This window comes from Monodon monoceros, unplaced genomic scaffold, assembly GCF_005190385.1.
Source record: "Monodon monoceros isolate NGI ecotype Baffin Bay Population unplaced genomic scaffold, NGI_Narwhal_1 Super_Scaffold_1, whole genome shotgun sequence".
NCBI classification, from domain to species: domain Eukaryota; kingdom Metazoa; phylum Chordata; class Mammalia; order Artiodactyla; family Monodontidae; genus Monodon; species Monodon monoceros.
In genome coordinates this window covers 86,791,963-86,811,921 of record NW_021703765.1, presented here as the reverse complement: position 1 = coordinate 86,811,921, position 19,959 = coordinate 86,791,963, and the positions used below count along the sequence as shown (strand labels likewise).

Sequence of the window (19,959 nt, the reverse complement as noted above, 5' to 3'; positions counted from 1 at the left end):
CTCACGGGGCTCGTTGGCGCTGGTCTGTCCGTCACGTCGTCAGACCCGGCGGGGGTTCACTTCAGCTTGTAGTCTTCTGTGCCGCAGCTTTACGCAGAAGGCTGCCTCCAGAGCATCGTCCAGACTGTTTAAAACCCAAGCACGGAAGAAGTAAAAACTCTTGGGACACGCAGTGTTTTCATTCAAGCGCGGTTACATTGACTATGGTTCCTTCTTTCCTAGGTGAAGCTGACTTTGCATCAGCGAGACCAGCAGCTTGAGGCTTTGCAGCAGGAGCACCTGGACCTGTTGAAGCAGTTCACCTCGACGCAGGAGACTTTGCAGAGCAGGGAGCAGGCCCTCGGGGACCTGCAGCTACACTACGACGAGCTGCAGGCCAGGCTGGATGAGCTGCAGGGGGAGGCCGCTGCAAGGGACGACGCCATCCGTTTCCTGCAGAACGAGAAGATCGTCTTGGAGGTGGCTGTGCAGGCAGCCCAGAGCGGCAGGGAGGAGTTTGATAGAGAGGCAAAATGCCTGGAAGAGGGTGCCCAGGACACGTCAGAGACTTTAGAGCAGTTGACACAGGAATTAGCCATCAAGTCCAGCCAGGTAATGCAGTTTGCTGTCACTTTGTTACGAGTGGAAATCACATATACAAGAAGTAACGCTGATTGTTTGGTCCTTTGTTTTGTTCTTTATTTGAAACATGGAAGAACGCTTCCAGGGGAGGGCCCAGGGCTCAGCTGGGGAAGGGGCCCACAGCAGCTGATGGGGTACTTCCAGTCCTAGGTTAGTGGCTGGGTGTGTAGATACCTGGCTGGGAACTGGGAACCGAGTTGTTTGGAGCTTTGAAAGTAATCTGCCAAGAAACACCAGCTTCAGTGCACCTGTGAGGAGGAGCTCAGACCTGGGAGAAGCAGCGTGGGGCTTTGGTTCTTTCCTTCCTGACTGCCTGACCCAGTGCAACACCCTGGACGTGTCGGCAGGACGGTGGGTGAGGGTGGGAGACGGCCGAGGGTCCGGGTGTGTGCGCACATGACCTAGCGCACCACACCCGGGAGCTGCCATGCTATGATGTGGGTGAACAGTAAACAAATACAGACGGAACGAGAAAGCTGCAGGGTGTGGAGCAAGTAGAGTTAGTGTCGGGAGTGGTTTTGTCTTCGAATCCAGCTCCATGAGCGTCGAGGACAAGAGGAAGTCGGCACGTTTTCCCTCCAGGAAGTAGGTGAGATTTCTCTGCAGGTGCTGACCCGTCTGTAACCTTCTAGGACAGGAGGCACGGAGGCACGTCTGTGCACACGTGTCCCCCTGAGGCACAGGGCCCTCCCGGAGCCATCCGTGTAATGTCTGCACACATGTCCCTCACAGGTGGAGCACCTGCAGCAAGAAGCTGCCTCCCTGAAAAAGCAGGCACAGAAGACAAAGGAGCAGTTTCTTCAACAGAAGGTGAGAACGTGGGGTTAGTTTGCTTTCTGTGAAACAAATGCATGAAGAAAATCCTGTACGTTTAATCTCTTCACTGGAAGAAAACAATTCAAGAAGAAGGTAACAACTAGACTCCAGCTTTTGTAAGGCACTTCACTGATTCTGAGATACACTCCTCACAGCTCCCGTTTCTATGCTTCTGAAGTTAGGTGCATTTTCAGGGTGGGGTTGGCATCCAGATCATGCGGACATGCCCTGCTGGCACATCAGAGTGAGTGCGTGCTGCTTCCACAGCGGCCGGGGCTCCTGCGTAACGTTGCTTTGAAAAATGTCGCACCAGGATCCAGCACTGAAATAAGGCACTTCACATTAGTGAAGCCAGTTCTGCTGTCTGAGGAATGAGTGCAGAGCACCACCAAGGGTCTGAGGAAGGGGCAACCGAGGGCGTTGTAAGCGGTGGTGGGTTTTATCACTTGAGATGCGAGCGGAGTGCCTGTCAGAAGCCAGGCAGGGCAAGTGGAGTGGGAAGGAGTGGCCGCATTCCCCCGAGGAAGTGAAGCAGTCAGGCCCCCAGCGGCTGGCATGGCTCCCCTGTCCATTACCCAGTCCTGTTTAGGTGTGTGTCTCAGTGAGTGGTATCACGGATTTGGTGAAATATATATCTTCAGCCCCAGAAAGTTATATAGATAAGTGGTGAGCATTTTTGTTTAAACGGCTTGACCCCTTGGAAGACCCGCCCCGCGGGCTGCAGCTTCCGGCCTGTTGGGCAGGTGATGGTGGAGGCCTACCGCCGGGACGCCACCTCCAAAGACCAGCTCATCGGCGAGCTGAAGGCCGCAAAGAGGAGGCTGGACTCGGAGGTGAAGGAGCAGCGGCAGGAGGCCGTCAGACTTCAGGGGGAGAAGAGGGCCGCGGAGGTGCAGCGCTTGCACCTGCAGAGGGAGGCGTCACAGGCCCGTCAGCAGGTGGTGGATCTTGAAGGGCATCTCCAGTCCACGCAGAGGGAGCGCGACGAGATGGAGACGCACTTACAGGTCTGGGGACGCCTTTGACTTGTGAAGGTTCAGCCGAACGGACCTGGGGCTGTACGGTGGGTGGGGCGGGGCCTGTGGAGCTCAGATCCAGACAGAGGAGAGCTGGGGGGGGGGGGGGCGGTTCCTGAGATGGCCCGAGCGGGCGTTTGAGTGGGCACTGGAGAGAGGCAGCGGGGGCACGGGGACGTGGGCCGGGCCGCCTGCAGCAGCTGCTGTGGGCTCCGGGCCTTAAGGGCGGTGGGGCCGGATTTGCTGTGCACGCACCAGGGCCCCCATGGCCGGTGGAGTCTGTGAGAGACAGTGGTGGCTGTGCCGCTGAGGGTGTCTGGCATGGGGTCGGGGAGAGGGAGACCTCAGGCCGGATGCCTGCAGCTGAGGAGTGTTTCTGAGGCAGGCGGTAGACCTGGGGAGAGCGATGGCAGGGTGTCAGACTGAGGGCTGCATCTTAACGTGTGACGTGTCAGAAGCCCCACGGAGGGCCGGGCAGGGTCCAGGGAGGCAGGTAGGCTGGAGGCCGCAGCTGAGAGCCGTGAGAGTGCAGGCAGGACAAGAGGGCCCGGAGGCTGTGGGGAGCCAGGGGCTGGTGGGACCCCTGCAGCTGTGGGACGCAGGGCTCGCGGCTGCCAGGGCCGAGCTGGTCCTGGGGGGACGGTGCTCATTGCACAGGGGGAGACGGGGCAGCGGGCAAGTCCAGGAGGGGGCGTGAGGCTACCCCGAGGTGCTGGGAGAAGGTGGGGAGGGGACCGGGTGGGAGCCGTCGCCTGAGGCGTTCTCGTTGGCAGCTCTTCCCGCCTGTCCCACCAGCAGCCTTGACATGGGCGGTGCAGGACCCTCGGCCTCCGTGCAATGGCCGCTTATCGCGGGGTCCTTCGCCAGGGTCTTCCTCAAAGCCCGTGCCCTGCAAGGTGGCCTTGAGAGGAAGCCAGTCCCACATTTGGGCTTCAGGTGGAAGGCTTGGCACTCCTCATTTTGTCTTGTCCTCCCTTTATTTGAAGTCTTTGCAGTTCGATAAAGAGCAGGTGGCTGCTCTCACGGAGGCCAACGAGGTGCTCAAGAAACAAATAGAAGAGCTGCAGCAAGAAGCCACAAGGTACGCGGGTGCGGGGCGTGTGCTAGCGGGACGCCGGGCGGTGGCTGTGAGCCGTGCGGGCCCCCCCAGCACTGTCTGTCCAGCCCTTGCCGGTCTACAACAGGTGGCCTAGGAAGTCAGAGTCCAAGTTTAAAGCTGGAAAAGTGATTCCGTCGTGATCTGACGGTTACACGTGGATGTGCTAACACATCCTTTCACAAACACTCCCCATTTGTTTTTGTTTTCATTTGACTTTTCGTGTCAAGCGCCTGTGGCAGCGCCCTTCGCACCCCCAGTGCACTGCCCAGGGTGGACACCTGTGCCCGTCCTTAACCGGCCCGCGCCAGGCCTTTCACCCCCATTGCGTGTCCCGCACCGCTCTGCTCTGTCAGCCGCTGATGTACTGTGAGCCTGAGTGTTGGGTTCCTTGCTGCTGGTCGGGAAGAGCGCTGGAAGCTTCCATTTGGTAGGAGAGGAGTCTTCTGTGTCTCCGCAAGGCGGTTTAAGCAGCTCCGGGAGGGGAGCAGGACAGACGAGAGCACGGTGCTGGGCTCTGTAGGGGATACCCACCGACCGCATCCTGGGGAGCTGGGTTCTGGGCAGCGTGGCGCTGGAGAGGGCGGAGCTGGGATGTGGCAAGTGGGTGGGAGTGAGCTGAGGCTTCCCTCTGTGTCTGCCGCGCCCCAGGGCCATCACTGAACAGAAGTGGAAGATGAAGCAGCTGGGCTCAGACCTGAGCAGCGCACGGAAGGAGATGAAGACCAAGCACAAGGCCTACGAGAACGCCGTGGGCATCCTCAGCCGCCGCCTGCAGGAGGCCCTCGCGGCCAAGGAGGCGGCCGAGGCCGAGCTGAGCCAGCTGAGAGCCCGGGTGGCCGGTGGCGGCAGCGACCACACCCTGCACGTGGGTAACCCGCTTACTCCACCGGTTGCGGAGAATCGGTGCAGGGGGCTGCGGGGGCATGATGTGTACAGGCACCTCCGAAACCCTCTTAGGAGCGTCTAGAAAGGAGGTGTGTGGGCAGCGTTTTTTCAGAATACCTCGCGGTAGCAATGTGACCGGGGGCTCTGATGCTGCGTTTGACCCCTGTGAACGCGTGCGGGGCGCTCGCCCTGCTGGCCCCGGCCCTCCTCATGTCTGGGGAGGAGGTTCTGTGAGCGCCATGCGTGGGGTGTGAGAGGGCTTGGGGTGAGGGTCGAGGGGTCCAGGACAGCCTTTTGGACAGGTGGCGTCTGAAATGGTCTTGCATGACGGCGGGCATCTCAGCAGAGCGCTGCTCCTGTGTGCTGGGTCTGGGGGGCACGGGGCCAAGTAGGGGTCTGGCTGGAGGGGCTGGGAGCCGGGGTCGGGGGGTTTGGAGTGGAGCTTCCGTGTGACAGAGAGCGAGCTGAGACCTGGCCACCATCCTGTCGGGAGGACCCAAGGCCAGGAGAGGCTGTGACGGTAGCTGAGGTGATGGGAGCCAAGTGCAGAAGGCGGTGGGAGGCGTCTCGGAGGCCAGCACCAAGGGGGGGCGGGTTGCTGACGGCTCTGCGACAGACGGCCCTTGAGGTGGACAGCATGTGCGACGTAGTGGAGGGAAGTGCCTGTGAAACACTCGGGTCCAGGAGGAAGAGGGACCTGCACACGGTGAGGGCTGAGAGCCGCGGGAACTGCTCTTCCCCCCATGGCGTCCTGAGGCGAGAGAGAGCCTTTTGCTTTGGGTTATTGTTTAGGGTGGGGGACCGGCAGCAGGGTGGGCACGCTTGTGTGTGTGTGTGTGTGTGTGTGTGTGTGTGTGTGTGGAGGGGGTGTATGCACGTGGTGGAGGCTCTCAGGTCTCCTCTGGGCATCACACTGTCACTCTGTCAGTCACGAGTGTCCTGGTCCCCAGATCCCTGCAATCTGGATCTGACCACCTCCTTTTACTTTGGCTAGTGGGTATAAAATTCTGTGTTTTGTTTATCACCCACCGATTTGAGTCATTTCCCTTATGCTTAGTAATCGTATTTTTTTCTCATCTTTGTTCCTCTCTCCTCTCAGTTTAAGAATTCGTAAGTTGGAGGACACTGTAGCATAGCGTGGTCTCTTGTAAAATACATAAATTCAGTATTCCCTGTCACATGCTTACTTTTTACATTGGGAGGGGGAGAACTTACTCAGTTGCAATTTCCTTTTTACTTTAAAATCTCTCTTTGCTTAATTCTTTGACTTACATGGTACCAGCAGTGGGTGTCACTGCCATGCAGTCTGTCACCCCCTTGCTGCACAGCCGGTGGCAGCTGGGCAGAAGCACAGCCTGGGAGCCAAAATCCTGGTTCAGCCTGTGCTTCGGCCCTGGCGAGGTGGGGTCTCAGGCAGCTCACTCACCTTGCTGATCCTCAGTAAAACGGAGGCTGAGGAGAACCAACAAGGACCTACTGTGCAGCACAGGAAACTCTGCTCAATATTCTGTAACAGCCTAAATGGGAAAAGAATTTGAAAAAGGATAGATACAGGTATATGTAACTGAATCACTTTGCTGTACACCTGAAACTAACACAACATTGTTGATCAACTCTACTCCAGTATAAACTAAAAAGCAAAAAAAAAAAAAAAAAATGAGGCCGATGGGGCGTCCTTGGTGGCGCAGTGGTTGAGAATCCACCTGCCAGTGCAGGGGACACGGGTTCGAGCCCTGGTCCGGGAAGATCCCACATGCCGCAGAGCAACTAACCCCGTGTGCCACAACTACTGAGCCTGCGCTCTAGAGCCTGTGAGCCACAACTGCTGAGCCCACGTGCCACAACTACTGAAGCCCGCGTGCCTAGAGCCCGTGCTCCTCAACAAGGAAAGCCAACACAATGAGAAGCCCGCTCGCCGCAACTAGAGAAAGCCCGTGCACAGCAACGAAGACCCAACTCGGCCAAAAATAAATAAATAAATAAATAAAATAAATTTATAAAAAAAAAATGAGGCCGAAATGAGGTAAACGGTAGAGCCTCCCTCATTAGGACGGCTCTGTGGAGAGACACCTGTGAGGTGCTTAGATCAGCGCCTGCCCCACAGCAGCAGCAGGAAGAGTGTGTGTGCGTGTGCATTTGTGTGTGTGTGTGAGCACGTGTGTGTGCACGCGTGTGGCATTGGTTACATCGTGCCTGGTGCAGCTTAGTTGCCACAGACGGTAATTGGTAGCTCTTATCTTTCTGTGTTTTCAAAGCATTAAGTGAAAAAGTGAGTTTGTGAGTCATTACTGTGTGGCTGCCCGGTAGCTGACTGCGTCCTGTAAGGGAGAAGGAAGGCTGCAGAGAGCCGATCACCTGTCGCGGGTGGTTGCAGCCTTGCGCGGTCGGTGCCGAGCCGGGCTACGTGCTGGGACCCGTGACCAAACCCACCTTCCGTCCCGGCCCTCAGGAGCGGGTCCAGGCCCTGGAGGCGGAGCTGCAGGCTGTGGGCCACAGCAAGAGGATGCTGGAGGGGGAGCTGCAGGAGGTCATCGCGCTGACCAGCCAGCAGCTGGAGGAGCAGCGGGAGAGGGTGCTGGAGCTGGAGGACGAGGTAGGCGGGCGCCGCGCGGCCCCACGTGCAGGGCGGTACCGCTGGCCGGGGCGCTCGGCCTCCGCCCTGCGTTTCCGGGGCCGTCGGCCGCTTGCCCGGGTCTCTGAGCACCCGCCCTGCCGGAGCCGCGCTTACACGCGCTGCAGCGGGGCCCGCTGCGCCCGCTACCTCTCCGGTGTGGCAGACGAGACACCCGACTCAAAGGGGCTCGACCCTTTAGAGGAACTCCACGTAACTCTCAGTCCCAGACGGTCATGGCTTCGGGTGTTGCCACACGAGCAGCATGGTGGTGTCACCTAGGGCTCTGCACAGGGTCCCAAGGTGGCTGTCGGGAGCTGCGGGGCTGCGTGCACAGTTGACAGTTGTCTCTCACTCTCAGTCCGGGCCCGCCTGGGCTCCGACCCTGGGTGTGCTTCTCCGCAAGCCCACGGTCCCCGGGGGGAGGGCTGGGCTGTCGGCTGTGGGTCCACGAGAGAAGGGGTGTGGCCCCGGCAACCTTCCCAGCTGTGAGGCGAGGGCCCTCGTGTCCAGGGCAGTGCTCGCCTGTGCATTCTTGCGGGGGTGTTAGCTGTTCAGTTCCTGGTGTGCGAGCGCTCCACGAGCCAGAATGGGCAACTCCCTGATGTCACGGTGACTTTGGTTTGTTTCAGCTGCAAGAGTCCAGAGGCTTCAGGAGGAAGATAAAGTGCCTTGAGGAGTCGAATAAGAAGTTGGCTCTGGACTTAGAGCATGAGAGAGGGAAGCTTATGGGCCTTGGACAGTCCAGCGCGGCCCTGAGGGAGCACAACGGCATCTTAGAGACAGCTTTAGCCAAGAGGGAAGCAGACCTGGTCCAGCTGAACCTGCAGGTATGGAAATTCCTTTGCAGCAGGAGACTTGCTGCAGGCGGGACAGCCCTCCGAGGGCTTCGGCTGTGTGGTCTGCACTTGGTCATCACAGCCACCTGCAGGGTAAAGGCCAGAGAATCTGCTGGAGTCGCAGCCCCTCTGCCAGCCCTGAGGCAGGGGTGGATCCGGGGAGCCTGTGTCTCCCCGCAGCTGAGCTGTGGAGGGACTAGGCTCAGCCCATGAGGTTCCTTGTGGGTGGGTGACTCCCGGAGGGTAGAGGGGACCTTTCCCAGCTCAAGGCAGTCATGCTGTGCGTAAGGGACTCTGACCCGAGGGCCTCCTGTGATTCAGCACTGGGGTTCAAATCCCAGCGGGGTTCTCCCTGCAGACCCCGTTGTTAGCTCCTCCGCTCTGCAGCCCCTCTGGGCGTTTCAGGGAAGTCTTCAAATGGTGTTCAACAGCCCATCCCAGCCTATGCCTTGAATTCACCAGATTTTAGAGCGCCTCCTTAGTTCCCACCACTCCTGCCCCTGGCAGCCTTGCTGCGGAGGCGATTGCGTTGATAACCCTGGGTTTATATGCGTCTTTCGGGTTCCTAACGAGATGCTTGAATATGATCATATGATTGATGATACTCCCGTGATCTGAGATTTCGGTTTTGCACACGGCGTTCTCCAGAGAGGGGATTCTCACTCCTTTCCTGGCTTGTACCCTTGTTGGCAACACGTCATGATGTCTTGAGCCCCCGTGACGCTAGACTCCCCGGGCGCCACCACCCCCTCCATCTCCATCTCCAGTGGCACTGATCAGGGTGGCCCCTGCTTGTTCCCAGGGCTCTTCAGGCTTTGGAAGTTTGAAGTCCTTCCTTCCTTACCACTCTTGGAATGTGCTGTAGGTGCAGGCAGTTTTGCAGCGCAAAGAGGAGGAGGACCGCCAGATGAAGCAGCTCGTCCAGGCCTTGCAGGCCGCGCTACAGAAGGAAAGGGTGACGGTGCACAGCCTCAAGGAGCAGGTGTGTGTCTTCCAACCGGCTCCAGATCGCAGCCTCATAGAGCCTCTGGAATGTAATTTTTAAATGTCTGAAAACTGAGTATTAGTACCCTTGACAAGAGTTCCCTTCCAGGAACTTAGCGTGTGAATACCTTTACTGACGTGTCCAAGGACAGGGTATCATCATGGGGTTGGCGACAGCGAGGCTGGAGAGGGCCCCCTCCCTGTGCTCATCAGTGAAAGAGTGTGTGCCGTTGTGTGGCTCTAAGATATGTGCACAGAGCTCCGTAGCTACGTATTTTGCTGGGGAAAGATGCCCTGCACGTAGTGTGGAGTTAAAAAGCAAACTGCAGAGTAGTATACGTTTATTTGTGTTAAAAATGCAACCAAGATAGGTGGTTCTGGAGACCCATGGCCATGTTCTGCATTTGGAGCAGTATTCCTGGCTCAGGTGTTCACCAGTGCATCAGGTGGCTCATCCCGCAGAGGGCCCTGCCCTGGCCACCCTGCGAGCTAGAGTGGGCCTCAGGCCGTGCACTTTAAAATTTTTACTGTCATGATGCCTCGTCTGTGGTTTCTGTAAAGCTCTTTCCCTGTTAGACTGTCAGCTTCCTGGGACGAGGTCTGCGGCTTGTTTACCCTCATGTCCCCAGTGCCTGCACAGAGCAGATGCTCAGAACATGTTTGTCATTGGCGCATTCATGCGTGTGTAGGTGCATGTGACCTGGGCTTTGCCACATTCTTTAAAAATTTCTCCACGAAAGTACACTAGAGATAGAAGGAGATATTTCTTTATTTCCTGGGTGAGACAGTAAGATATTCTTTTAAAGTAGGACTAGTTTTAAGATACGTTAAGAATATTTTAACGTGAACAATTATTGGCTTGTTCTTGACCCACGTTTGCCTCGCCTGCAGCTGACATTTTATCCTTGCGTGGAGTTGCTGCACGTCTTGTGGTTCCAAACTGAGTCAGCAACACTCCCTACTTTTCTATCCCCACCTTCCTATCTTTTGCTCTGTACTCAGGTATCACTTAATAGTTTTATTCTGACCTTAAAGACGTAACTAGGAGATTTTTAACTAAAGGTGCTGGAGGGATAATGTATATTTCACTTTGATTTCTTTTTTTAAGGGCAGTAATTGTAAATGATGCTTATTTATTCCTCTAAGTGCGTTTGGTCTGATTGTCTTGATTGTAAAAATAGTACATGTAGTAAAAATTTTTAGTGTGCACGGAGATTAAAGTACAGATCATCTTGAATCTCTACCTAGTGATAACCACGGCTAATGTCTTCTATTGGAGTTTTTTTTCCATTCATGTATGAGTTCTTTCTATATTCATCTGTAATATACTATAAATATTTTTACTAAACTTCTTTGAAATGAAGTGCTTGCTAGTGCAATCAGGCAAGAAAACTAAACTGTTGGAAAGGAAAATGGAAAATTTCGTTACATTCTGATAATTTGCTTGTTTTCTCAGAAACCTTGAGATAAACTGTTGTTAACTATGCAGAAAGCTAGTTGCGTCCTAATGGATGACGAGCAATAGCTTTCTTACAGTTATTAGATGGTATGTGATAGAGAGGCGGGTTCCTCCCAGATACGTGAATTGTGAATGCATGTAACGAGAAACATGCAGATATACTTGAGGAAGACTGTAACCACTGCTCAGACCAAGAAAGTTGGGCACATTTGCTGGCTCAGCAGGTGCTGCTACCACGTTGCGTGCTTGAGGGCCAAGCGTGTGTTCAGTACTTTCATCCTTGACGGGGACCTTGGGAGGCTTTGGGAGGAAGGCCTGCAAGAGCAGCTAGGATGCAAGGGGTTGGGCGGCGGCCTCCACGAACCCGGGCACGTCCTGTGAGGCTGCGCCTCCATCCTCAGTGACGCCGTGTTCTTCTTCCCAGGTTGCTGCCGCCCAGGGGGAAGCGGGGCACAACCGCCGCCATTTTAAGGCCGCCACCTTAGAGCTGAGCGAGGTGAAGAAGGAGCTGCAGGCCAAGGAGCGGGAGGTGCAGAGGCTGCAGGCGGAGGCAGATGGGCTCCAGTGAGTGCGAGAGGGCGGGGCCGGGCGCCACCACCCCCTCCATCTCCAGTTAGTGTCTTCAGCGCACCCGGGCCCCGGTGTCCTGGCAGATGGCTGAGTACTCTGCAGGCAGATCCGAGAAGGAGAGAGAGATCCGACTGCTGTCTCAGGATGCCGCAGCTTCCGTCTGAAGCTTTGGCCTTGATGCCGTGTGCTCCCACTCTGTGCCCTGCTGGTTCTTCTCTGAGAAGAGAGAGCCCTCTTCTCAGAGAAGACCCAGCGCAGACAAAAATAAATTTTAAAAAATAAACAATGAATAAATTTATTAAAAAAATGCACACAGTTAGCTCTCCCACTCAGAGGCTGACGCCTCCGCCCCTTCCCTGAGGGTCCCCGCCGTCACACGTGGTCTTCGAGGCGCCTCCCCAGCTCCCCTCGGGCTTCCCTTCGTTGTGGTGCGCGGCTCCCATTGGGGTGGCCTTGGCTCGCACCCGTGCAGGCACATGTGTTGGGCACTGCACGTGCATCGGTCCCTCCCATCATAATCCGTGAACTGGCTCACAAAGCGTCCCTCCCCGGGGGTTGTGAGGATTCGTTGAGCTAGTGCATTGCAGAGCTCCTAGAACAGTCCCTGCCCAGGGTGAGCAGTATGGGAGTTTTTGTCATGATGCGTGTCCACCCAGGACATGTAACGTTCAACTGACAACATTTTTGAGTGGGAAGGTAATTGGAAGAACGCTGTAATTTCACTCTTCCTTGTTTTTTATGCTAGGATTCAGGAGGGGAAACATTCCCAGGAAATAGCACAGTTCCAGGCAGAGCTGGCAGAGGCCCGGACCCAGCTCCAGCTCCTACAGAAGCAGCTGGATGAGCAGCTGAGCAAAGAGCCCATAGGAAACCAAGAGGTGACCCGCCGGGGCGGCTTTACATCTCCAGTTAACAGGACTTACAGAGCTAGACTCTGCTGGTTGACACATTCACTTCATTCTCTGCCTTCTTGGAAAGGGATATTTATTTTTTCTAAGTATGATATTAAATGATATGCAGAGATATAGTTAGAGCAATGTTACAATGCAAGAAAGCCATTTTACAATTCTTTTGGTTGTGTGACTTTTTCCCTTCTCTAGATGGAAAATCTCAAATGGGAGGTGGATCAGAAAGAGAGAGAAATCCAGTCCTTGAAGCAGCAGCTGGACGTGACTGAGCGGCAGAGTAAACAGGAGTTGGATGGGATACAGCAGTCAATGCAGGTACGGGGCGTGTACGGGGTGTGTATGGGGCGTGTACGCGCCCTGGCAGCACTGCAGCAGCTCCTCCCTGGACTGTGCCAGGCAGCGTGCTTGGTGCGCAGCAGCAGTTCTCAATGGCTTGAATGCTCCCAGCAAACCGTTCTGCAGACATTATCCCATTTCAGAGAGAAGCCCAGGTCAGGCAGCTGAGGGACGCTGAGCAGAGACCAGAGCCCCAGGGCCCCACCCTGGGCCGAGCTGTGCGGTGTGTCCCAGAAACGGGATCTCATTAAGTCCAAAAAATGAGACAGTTCCATTCGCCAATCTGTGATAAGCTTCTCTACGAAGAAATCTAGGCACAGTCTTGACTGCGCGAGGAAAGGGTCGGGAACGTGACTCTGACTGGGATTCCTGCTTGTAGGTGGACAGCTTGAGATAACCAGAACTGACTTGTATTCTGTCTTAGGAACAGTTAGGCTTATTCTAGTAGCTGATCTTGGAGTTAAACAAGGGTTGGGTTCATTGTCAGATGTGGACGTGGGAATGTTACCGGCCCCTCGGCAGAGGCTCTGAAGTGTGGATGGGAACGTTGAGGACAGGACTGTAACCAGATTCTCCACAGTGTAGACCCTTGGATAGGAGTGGTGGGGGGAGGGGAGCGACTCATGAAGGCTGAGAGTTCCAGCCCCTTGGAATTGTGACGTACAAACTAAGATTTGTGCAGTGTGTTTAAGACCTTTCAGTTGTTTTTTTTAAACTAATGTGAGTTATACATTTACCACTTTTTAAAAAAAAATTATTTAGTTTTTTTATTTTTGGCTGCGTTGGGTCTTGGTTGCTGTGCGCGGGCTTTCTCTAGTTGTGGCGAGGTGGAGCTACTCTTTTTTTTTTTTTGCGGTACACGGGCCTCTCACTGTTGTGGCCTCTCCCGTTGCGGAGCACAGGCTCTGGACGCACAGGCTCAGCGGCCATGGCTCACGGGTGCAGCCGCTCCGCGGCATGTGGGATCTTCCCGGACTGGGGCACGAACCCGTGTCCCCTGCATTGGCAGGCGGACTCTCAACCACTGCGCCACCAGGGAAGCCCGGGGCTACTCTTCATTGCGGTGCGCGGGCTTCTCACTGTGGTGGGTTGCAGAACACAGGCTCTAGACTTGAGGGCTTCAGTAGTTGTGGCTCGCGGGCTCCCGAGTACAGGCTCAGTAGTTGTGGTGCACGGGCTTAGTTGCTCTGCAGCATGTGGGATCTTCCCAGACCAGGGCTCGAACCGCGTGTCCCCTGCATTGGCAGGCAGATTCTTGGCAGGCAGATTCTTAACCACTGCGCCACCAGGGAAGCCCAAGACCTTTCAGTTTTAAAAATCTATGACTTTTTCACTTTCTTTAGAATATTAAATCTGAGCTGGAGATGGTACGGGAAGATCTGTCCCTGACCCAGAAAGATAAATTCATGCTTCAAGCTAAAGTGTCGGAACTGAAGAGCAACATGAAGACGCTGCTCCAGCAAAACCAGCAGCTCAAGCTGGACCTGCGGCGGGGAGCAGCCAAGATGGTACTGGGCCACCGGGCGGCTGGTGGGGCTCCGGGGATGTGCTGGTGGGAGGCTGGCAGGCTTTCCAGTCGGTCAGCCAGTCACAGAGTTACATTAACCAACACTGAGTGACGGTTGTGTGAAGATAGATGACGATGGGGTGTTCTCCTTGGACCACAGGCCAAATCTTTTTGATTTAGAGCTTTTTCCAACAGAGTGTTTGCCTCTTTCTATGAATTTAGATGCCATTTTATTGTACTATGCTTTATAAAGCAAATGGGGGCATGGTTTGCTTGTGTTAACAAGAGCCCCTGGGCCTCTAGGCGAGACCAGCTGGGACACAGCAGCTGCCAGAACAAGCTCAGGGGCCCGGGGAGCCCGAAGCAGCCGTCATGAGCTCTGTTCAGGTTATCTGTTTACCCACCGTCTGCTTTTCTGCTCAGTCTATGTAAATATTTTGCAGGTGCAAAGAAGTCGCGTAGATTCAGAGGTTTATTTAGCACGGTTTGTTTATCTGTGGAAAAAGTCTGAAGTCCTAGGAAGGGGAGTCTTATGAGTTGGAAAATTGACTTAATTTCTTATGGAAACTCAGAGTCAAGGCCATGGTCTCTCTGGAAAGCTCCCACCGTGAGCTCTCATTTAGGGGGCTCTCGGCAGCTCCGGCCTCCTGAGGAGCCAGGATTGTAGTGTTGCTTCATGCATTAGGAAGAAGGTTTTCTATTCAGCCAACATTTCTTGAACCCCCGTGGCTGCCAGCTCTGCCGATTTAGAACGAGTGGGAAGTGCTTCCCCAGAGGCCCAAGGGGAGCTGGGGAGGCGCCTTGAAGACCACGTGTGATGGCGGGGACCCTCGGGGAAGGGGCAGGGATGTCAGCCTCTGAGTGGGAGAGCTAACTGTGTGCCTTTTTTCTTTTTTAATAAATTTATTCATTTTTTATTTTATGTATTTATTTTGGCCATGTTGGGTCTTCGTTGCTGCGCGGGCTTTCTCTAGTTTCTGGTGAGCTGGGGCTACTCTTCGTTGCAGCGTGCGGGCTTCTCATTGCGGTGGTTTCTCTTGTTGCGGAGCACGGGCTCTAGGTGTGCTGGCTTCAGTAGTTGTGGCACGCGGGCTCAGTAGTTGTGGCTCGCAGACTCTAGAGTGCAGGCTCAATAGTTGTGGCGTGCAGGCTCAGTAGTTGTGGTACATGGGCTCGGTAGTTGTGGCTTGCGGGCTCTAGAGCGCAGGCTCAGTAGTTGTGGTGCACAGGCTTAGTTGCTCCGTGGCATGTGGGATCTTCCCGGACCAGGGCTCGAACCCGTGTCCCCTGCATTGGCAGGCGGATTCTTAACCACTGTGCCACCGGGGAAGCACCTAACCGTGTGCTTTTAAAAACAGAGAAAGGAGCCGAAGGGAGAAGCCAGCTCTTCCAGCCCCGTGACGCCGGTGAAGATCCCTGACTGCCCCGTGCCGGCCTCGCTTTTGGAGGAGCTGCTGCGGCCCCCGCCTGCCGTGAGCAAGGAGCCCCTCAAGAACCTCAACAGCTGCCTCCAGCAACTCAAGTATGACTCTGCTCTGGGCTCCGTCTCGTAGTCTTTACAAATAAGTTGCAGGTCTCAGTTGGAAGAATCTTCCCTGTTGCCAGCACCGCACTGTGGTGTTTCTTGGCGAGCGGCTCCGTGGTGTTTCTTGGCGGTGGGCTGGTCCCGTGCCTCTCCCTCCATCTCCAAGGTGGGAGCTGCCCGGGGCTAAATGACCCTGCACGCCAGGCAGTGGGAGGCCCGTGTCTGAGGCAAGGGCAGGTGTGGCTCTGGCCCTGTGAGCGGACGCCCTGCAGGACAGACCCTCGGCTCTGTGTTTCCCACGTTCTCCCCAATCGGCCTGTCGGCCTCTGTGTGGTACACAGGAAAATGCCCAGAGTCTCTTTCGTGCTGTTCCAGGAGAGAGACTCGACGGGCCCCCGAGGGTGTGCGTGAGCGACCTGCCGTCAGGGCCGGGTCCGAGGTGGCCAGCTGTCTCTGGGGGGGACAACGCCCCTGGCTGTCGTCTGACCGCGCGCCTCCCCTGTCTCCCCAGGCAGGAGATGGACAGCCTGCAGCGCCAGATGGAGGCTCATGCGGTCACTGTGCACCAGTCGTTGTCCTCGTGGACGCAGGGGGACCCCGCCAGCCCCTCCCGCCTGGGCGATCACGCCAACCCCAGAGGAGACACGGAGCAACACGGGCAGAGCGGGGCCACGAGAGAGCACTTTGGAGCGGTGACCGCCGAGCATCCCCACCCCGAGTGTTTGTAGCTGACCGCAGGAATGCTCTCTCCTCTGTGTTATTTATTTGACTGTGTGCTCTATTGTCTTTCTAAGAGATGAAAGTTAAGTTTTGCATTGGCCGTTACAAGGAGTAAAATAACAAATCGAGAGTCGAGAATTGATGACAGTCATTTGCAGGTCGCAGCCAGCTTTTCCCACGAAGTGAGCAAATCTTAAAAACCTAATCTAGGGCTCAGCGAGACATTTTGCATGTGTCTGAAGGGTTATCTGCGGAAGGAGGCATTTTAGGCCTGACCGTAGACGCTGCTCTCGGACGGCCGCTGGCGGAGGCGTTGTGTGGCTGCGTCTGGCTTCTCACTTTCCTGTCTGATTCAGAAAGAGCTTTCCTCCCTGCAGGAGTGAGACCTCGTTTGCACCTTTGGTTTTTATTTTATTTTGTTTTGTTTTCAATAGCCATCTCTCCGTAGAACATATATATAAATACCGGAAATCATAATCTAATCTTTAAAAAGTATATGCTCATATTATTTAAGAATGACCCGAATTGTCGTTTTATTGATTGCCTTTTGAAAATCTGCAGTTAGGAAGTAACGTATGTGTAGGATTTAGGAATGTCAGAAAATTATGTTTTAAGAAATGTAATTATTTTATTTACCTTCTAAAGCCAAATATTCTTAGGCAGAAGTTCTTTGTTATTTTAGTTTCACTTAATTTTGAGGGTCTTTCCTTGCCATGAGTGCACAACGCCCACCTGTTTGACCCCTGGCCCTGCGTGGCCTCGCTCACCTTGGCCAACCCCCGGGCAGGCCTGATGGCCACCAGGACGCCCACATAGACACCACGGTCAGCACACGCTGACCTGATGCGTGCGGCATGGGGAGAGGCCTCAAGAGGTGAGGGGTGGGGGGGAGCAAGGAGGAGGGGCAGGGCCAGGGCTCCCGCGGGCTCCAGACCAGGGAGCACTTTGCCCTGTGTGGCAACGTCCACCAGCGCCTGTGTGGTCGTCAAGAGATATGCTGGCCTCTGTGTGGTGACAGCCTTCAGAAGGGGGAGAAGGCCCTTGACCCTCTCATCTGGAGAGCAGCGAAAGGGGCAGGTCAGCATGAGAGGGTCTCCCGAGGTTTACCTGAAATCAGACACCCCAAGTGTGCGAGGTCCCGCCTAGAATGACTGTGAGACTCGAGGTTTGTAAGCTTGCCCCTAGTTTGCTAAGATGATCTAAAATAATGTTCATTGTTCCAAGTTAGAGAAGAGAGAGAGAGAACGGGTCTGTGTGGCCCCCTGTGCAGGTCGGCTGGTCTGAAGATGAAGTGTGCGGTGTTACTGATCAGGCCAGACATGCTCGCGTCACTGCATCACCTGGGTCTCTCTTGTGGAGAAGACAGCGTGGTGTTTTTAATCTGCTTGTGTTCTCTCACAATATGCTGTTAGAAGGTTAATTGATAATATTAAAGTAGCATTAATCACAAAGATGTTTAGTGTTTAAAAAAATTCCCCAGCAAGTATTGGAACATCTAAAATATGTATATCATTTGTACAGGGTTAATCTTGGAAATTATACTTGAAAACTTTATTCTACTCTTCATTTTAAGTTGGAAATCGTTTTTGACAAAATTGTTTTTGTACCATTGGAAAAGAAAAATGGTAATTTATGTTCTTATTTATTTTGGCTGTGATATCTTTTGTTTTAATTCTAGAGCCAAGAAATCACACTTAGCCCCATTTTGTAGCTGCTTTCGCTCTCCTTGCTGAGGTCTTCCAGAAAATCAGTGTATCTTCCTTAGGAAAGGATAAAGGAATCCTGAGTATATCCATCAAGAGAAAGCCAATCTCTGTTCCCCACCCCTTTTTCCTTTGTCGAGTCACCTCCGTGTGTGTACGTGCGTGCGCGCGCGTGTGCATGTGTACGTGCGCGTGTACGTGTGCGCGTGCGCGCGCCCTCAGCAGCAGTGCCTCGTCTGGGCTCCTGCTGTCATCCTGTGCCAGCTTCATCCTCTAGTTCCGTGCGCGCCCGGCCTGCCTCTGGCCTGAGCGCTCAGGCTGCCCCCCTCCCATGTCCTGTGTGTGCCCCTCGTGCTGCCACGTCTGGCCTGTAGTTCCCGACCAGGGGCCCTTGTGTCCGGGCTTCCTTAACAGATCACCCTGAAGGGGGACGTTGGACTGAATCGCCTGCTCTTCGTTTGCTGCGGGTTTTTTCTCTGAGGGGCTTTACTGGTGCTCCTGTCTCCCAGAGCTTGATTCTTTAGGGAACAGCGTTGGAAATATTCTTCCGCTGTGGGCAGAAGTGGGAATTAGGAACTTCCTCATGGAAAACAGCAGTCCACTCTGGAGCACGTGTAGAAACATGTTTGCTGTTGCGTTGTATTTGTGTATGTTGTTCATCCTCGTGTCCTCACTGGAGAGCATGTCAGCTTGGACACTTCGTGATGTTATGACTTGATTTTCTTATGCTCCTAAAATAACTTACTGCGCGTGGTTATTGTTGATTTTTCCACGGTACACATCAGATAGATGCCACGGATCTTTTAGATTTACATGCCTTTGTTCTACTATTTGGAAGCTGTAACAGGCAGTGTCCTTGATGAGATGTGAAACTGGCTCACACTCTGGCCTGGGGTCCAGGTGCCAGGGTGGGCCTCGAGGAAGACAGCCTGTGGAATGCTGCATTAGGAAAATTCTCACTCAGCTCCTCCTCGGTTTAAAGACTTTTCTTGGTATAGGGATACTGCAAAAGCCATGGGCCTGCAAGGGCACTGTGACATATATTCCTACTTTTCTGAGTATTTTTTTAACAAAAATTAAATGTCGCGTGTAAAGATTGCTAGTAGTGAAAGGGACCAGCGGATCTGAAAGAGAAATGTCCTGGAGCATCCCCAAGGGCTGTGATGTGCACAGGGTGGGGCTTGTGAGAGTCTTCTCGGAGCCTCACTCAAGTTCACTCACTCCCCGCAGGGCGCCCCTCAGTGTATGGTGGTCTCAGGTTACAATAGGATCCTTGACAGGAATGCTTCAGAGGATCTAGAAAACTCGGTGGTTTTAAGTTATTCATGTTTAATAAAAATTTCCTCATTAAAAGGGAGTCCTCAGGTTGGGGCTATTCAGGGGAAAAGTGTCACCGTGCACAATGAATTGTAACTTAAAAAGCATGTTGATTTTTTATAAATTTAAGTGTGCTTGGGAATTCCTTGAATTTTGTGCAATAAACTATTTTTTGTTAAAGATTTTTATATTTCCTTGGGGTGCTTTCATTTTCATATATATATTTTGTCATAACTGGGAGTAACTTTTATCTCATGTTGTTACCAACTCTGTTCAGATAACTGAAGAGAATTTTATTGTTCTGCCAGAGTTTCAGATGGCCGTGAAATCTAACTCCTTGTGGCTGCTGTTGACCACAGCAGGAGCGTAGCGTCTCGCCGTGTTGCTTCCTTCTTCACCCGCACTTCACTTGTTACCACACGCCAGTAAGTACGGAGGTGGGAAGTGTTCGCAGGAGTAACGCTTCTTCGCGGGGAACCGCTCCTGAGGCTGCGGACGCACTGCACGCGTGCTTCCGGTGTCGTCCAGCCCCCAGCCTCCACTGACTGTCCCTCGCCTGCAGCAGTGGGACTGTGACTCCGAGTCGCAACCTTGTGGCTCCCCAGTCTCACCTGCCTTCTTCATCCATACTTCATTTTTGATCAGCGAGAGCAGACCGGATGTAGATTCTTCAGTTAAATGTTATCACTTAACCAGCATGGTAAAAAACGTACAGAAAAGGAGCAGTAAACCAGTGGTCACAGAATTCAATTTTGTGGTGGGTTGGACACATGTTTTCTTGTGTCTCCACCTCGTGAGCTTCTATAACCAAGGGTCAGGTATTACGTGTACCACCCAGACCTAAATGAAGATGCTCTGACCGCCTCCTTTTGTGGCCTTAACTTCCTGAAGTACTGAGGATGCAAATTTTCTTTCCTACAGTAATCATGAAGAGGGTGATTATATGTATCGGAACTTTTTCCTTTTCCTGTAAAGCTGCTAAACACTTGCAGGCGCTAAACTAACGAGTTGATGGGTTTATTTTTAAGTTGTCTCTCCGTCGG

At 54.0% G+C, this 19,959-nt stretch overlaps 1 protein-coding gene across 3 annotated transcripts in view; it reads left to right on the top strand.

Annotated features, from left to right (window-relative positions):
• GOLGA3 (golgin A3) overlaps nt 1–19,091 on the top strand; it is a 44,722-nt gene extending 25,631 nt beyond the window's left edge. For all 3 annotated transcript variants that reach the window (XM_029223857.1, XM_029223850.1, XM_029223866.1), the window contains 14 exons: nt 223–591; nt 1,354–1,431; nt 2,181–2,444; nt 3,440–3,534; nt 4,201–4,417; nt 6,887–7,030; nt 7,681–7,878; nt 8,753–8,869; nt 10,755–10,894; nt 11,646–11,778; nt 12,001–12,123; nt 13,488–13,652; nt 15,010–15,173; nt 15,688–19,091. In XM_029223857.1, the coding sequence (XP_029079690.1) occupies nt 223–591; nt 1,354–1,431; nt 2,181–2,444; nt 3,440–3,534; nt 4,201–4,417; nt 6,887–7,030; nt 7,681–7,878; nt 8,753–8,869; nt 10,755–10,894; nt 11,646–11,778; nt 12,001–12,123; nt 13,488–13,652; nt 15,010–15,173; nt 15,688–15,904 (2,424 nt within the window). In that variant the 3' untranslated portion in view covers nt 15,905–19,091. The remainder of the gene's footprint in view (nt 1–222; nt 592–1,353; nt 1,432–2,180; nt 2,445–3,439; nt 3,535–4,200; nt 4,418–6,886; nt 7,031–7,680; nt 7,879–8,752; nt 8,870–10,754; nt 10,895–11,645; nt 11,779–12,000; nt 12,124–13,487; nt 13,653–15,009; nt 15,174–15,687) is intronic.
• Nucleotides 19,092–19,959: the final 868 nt, after the last annotated feature.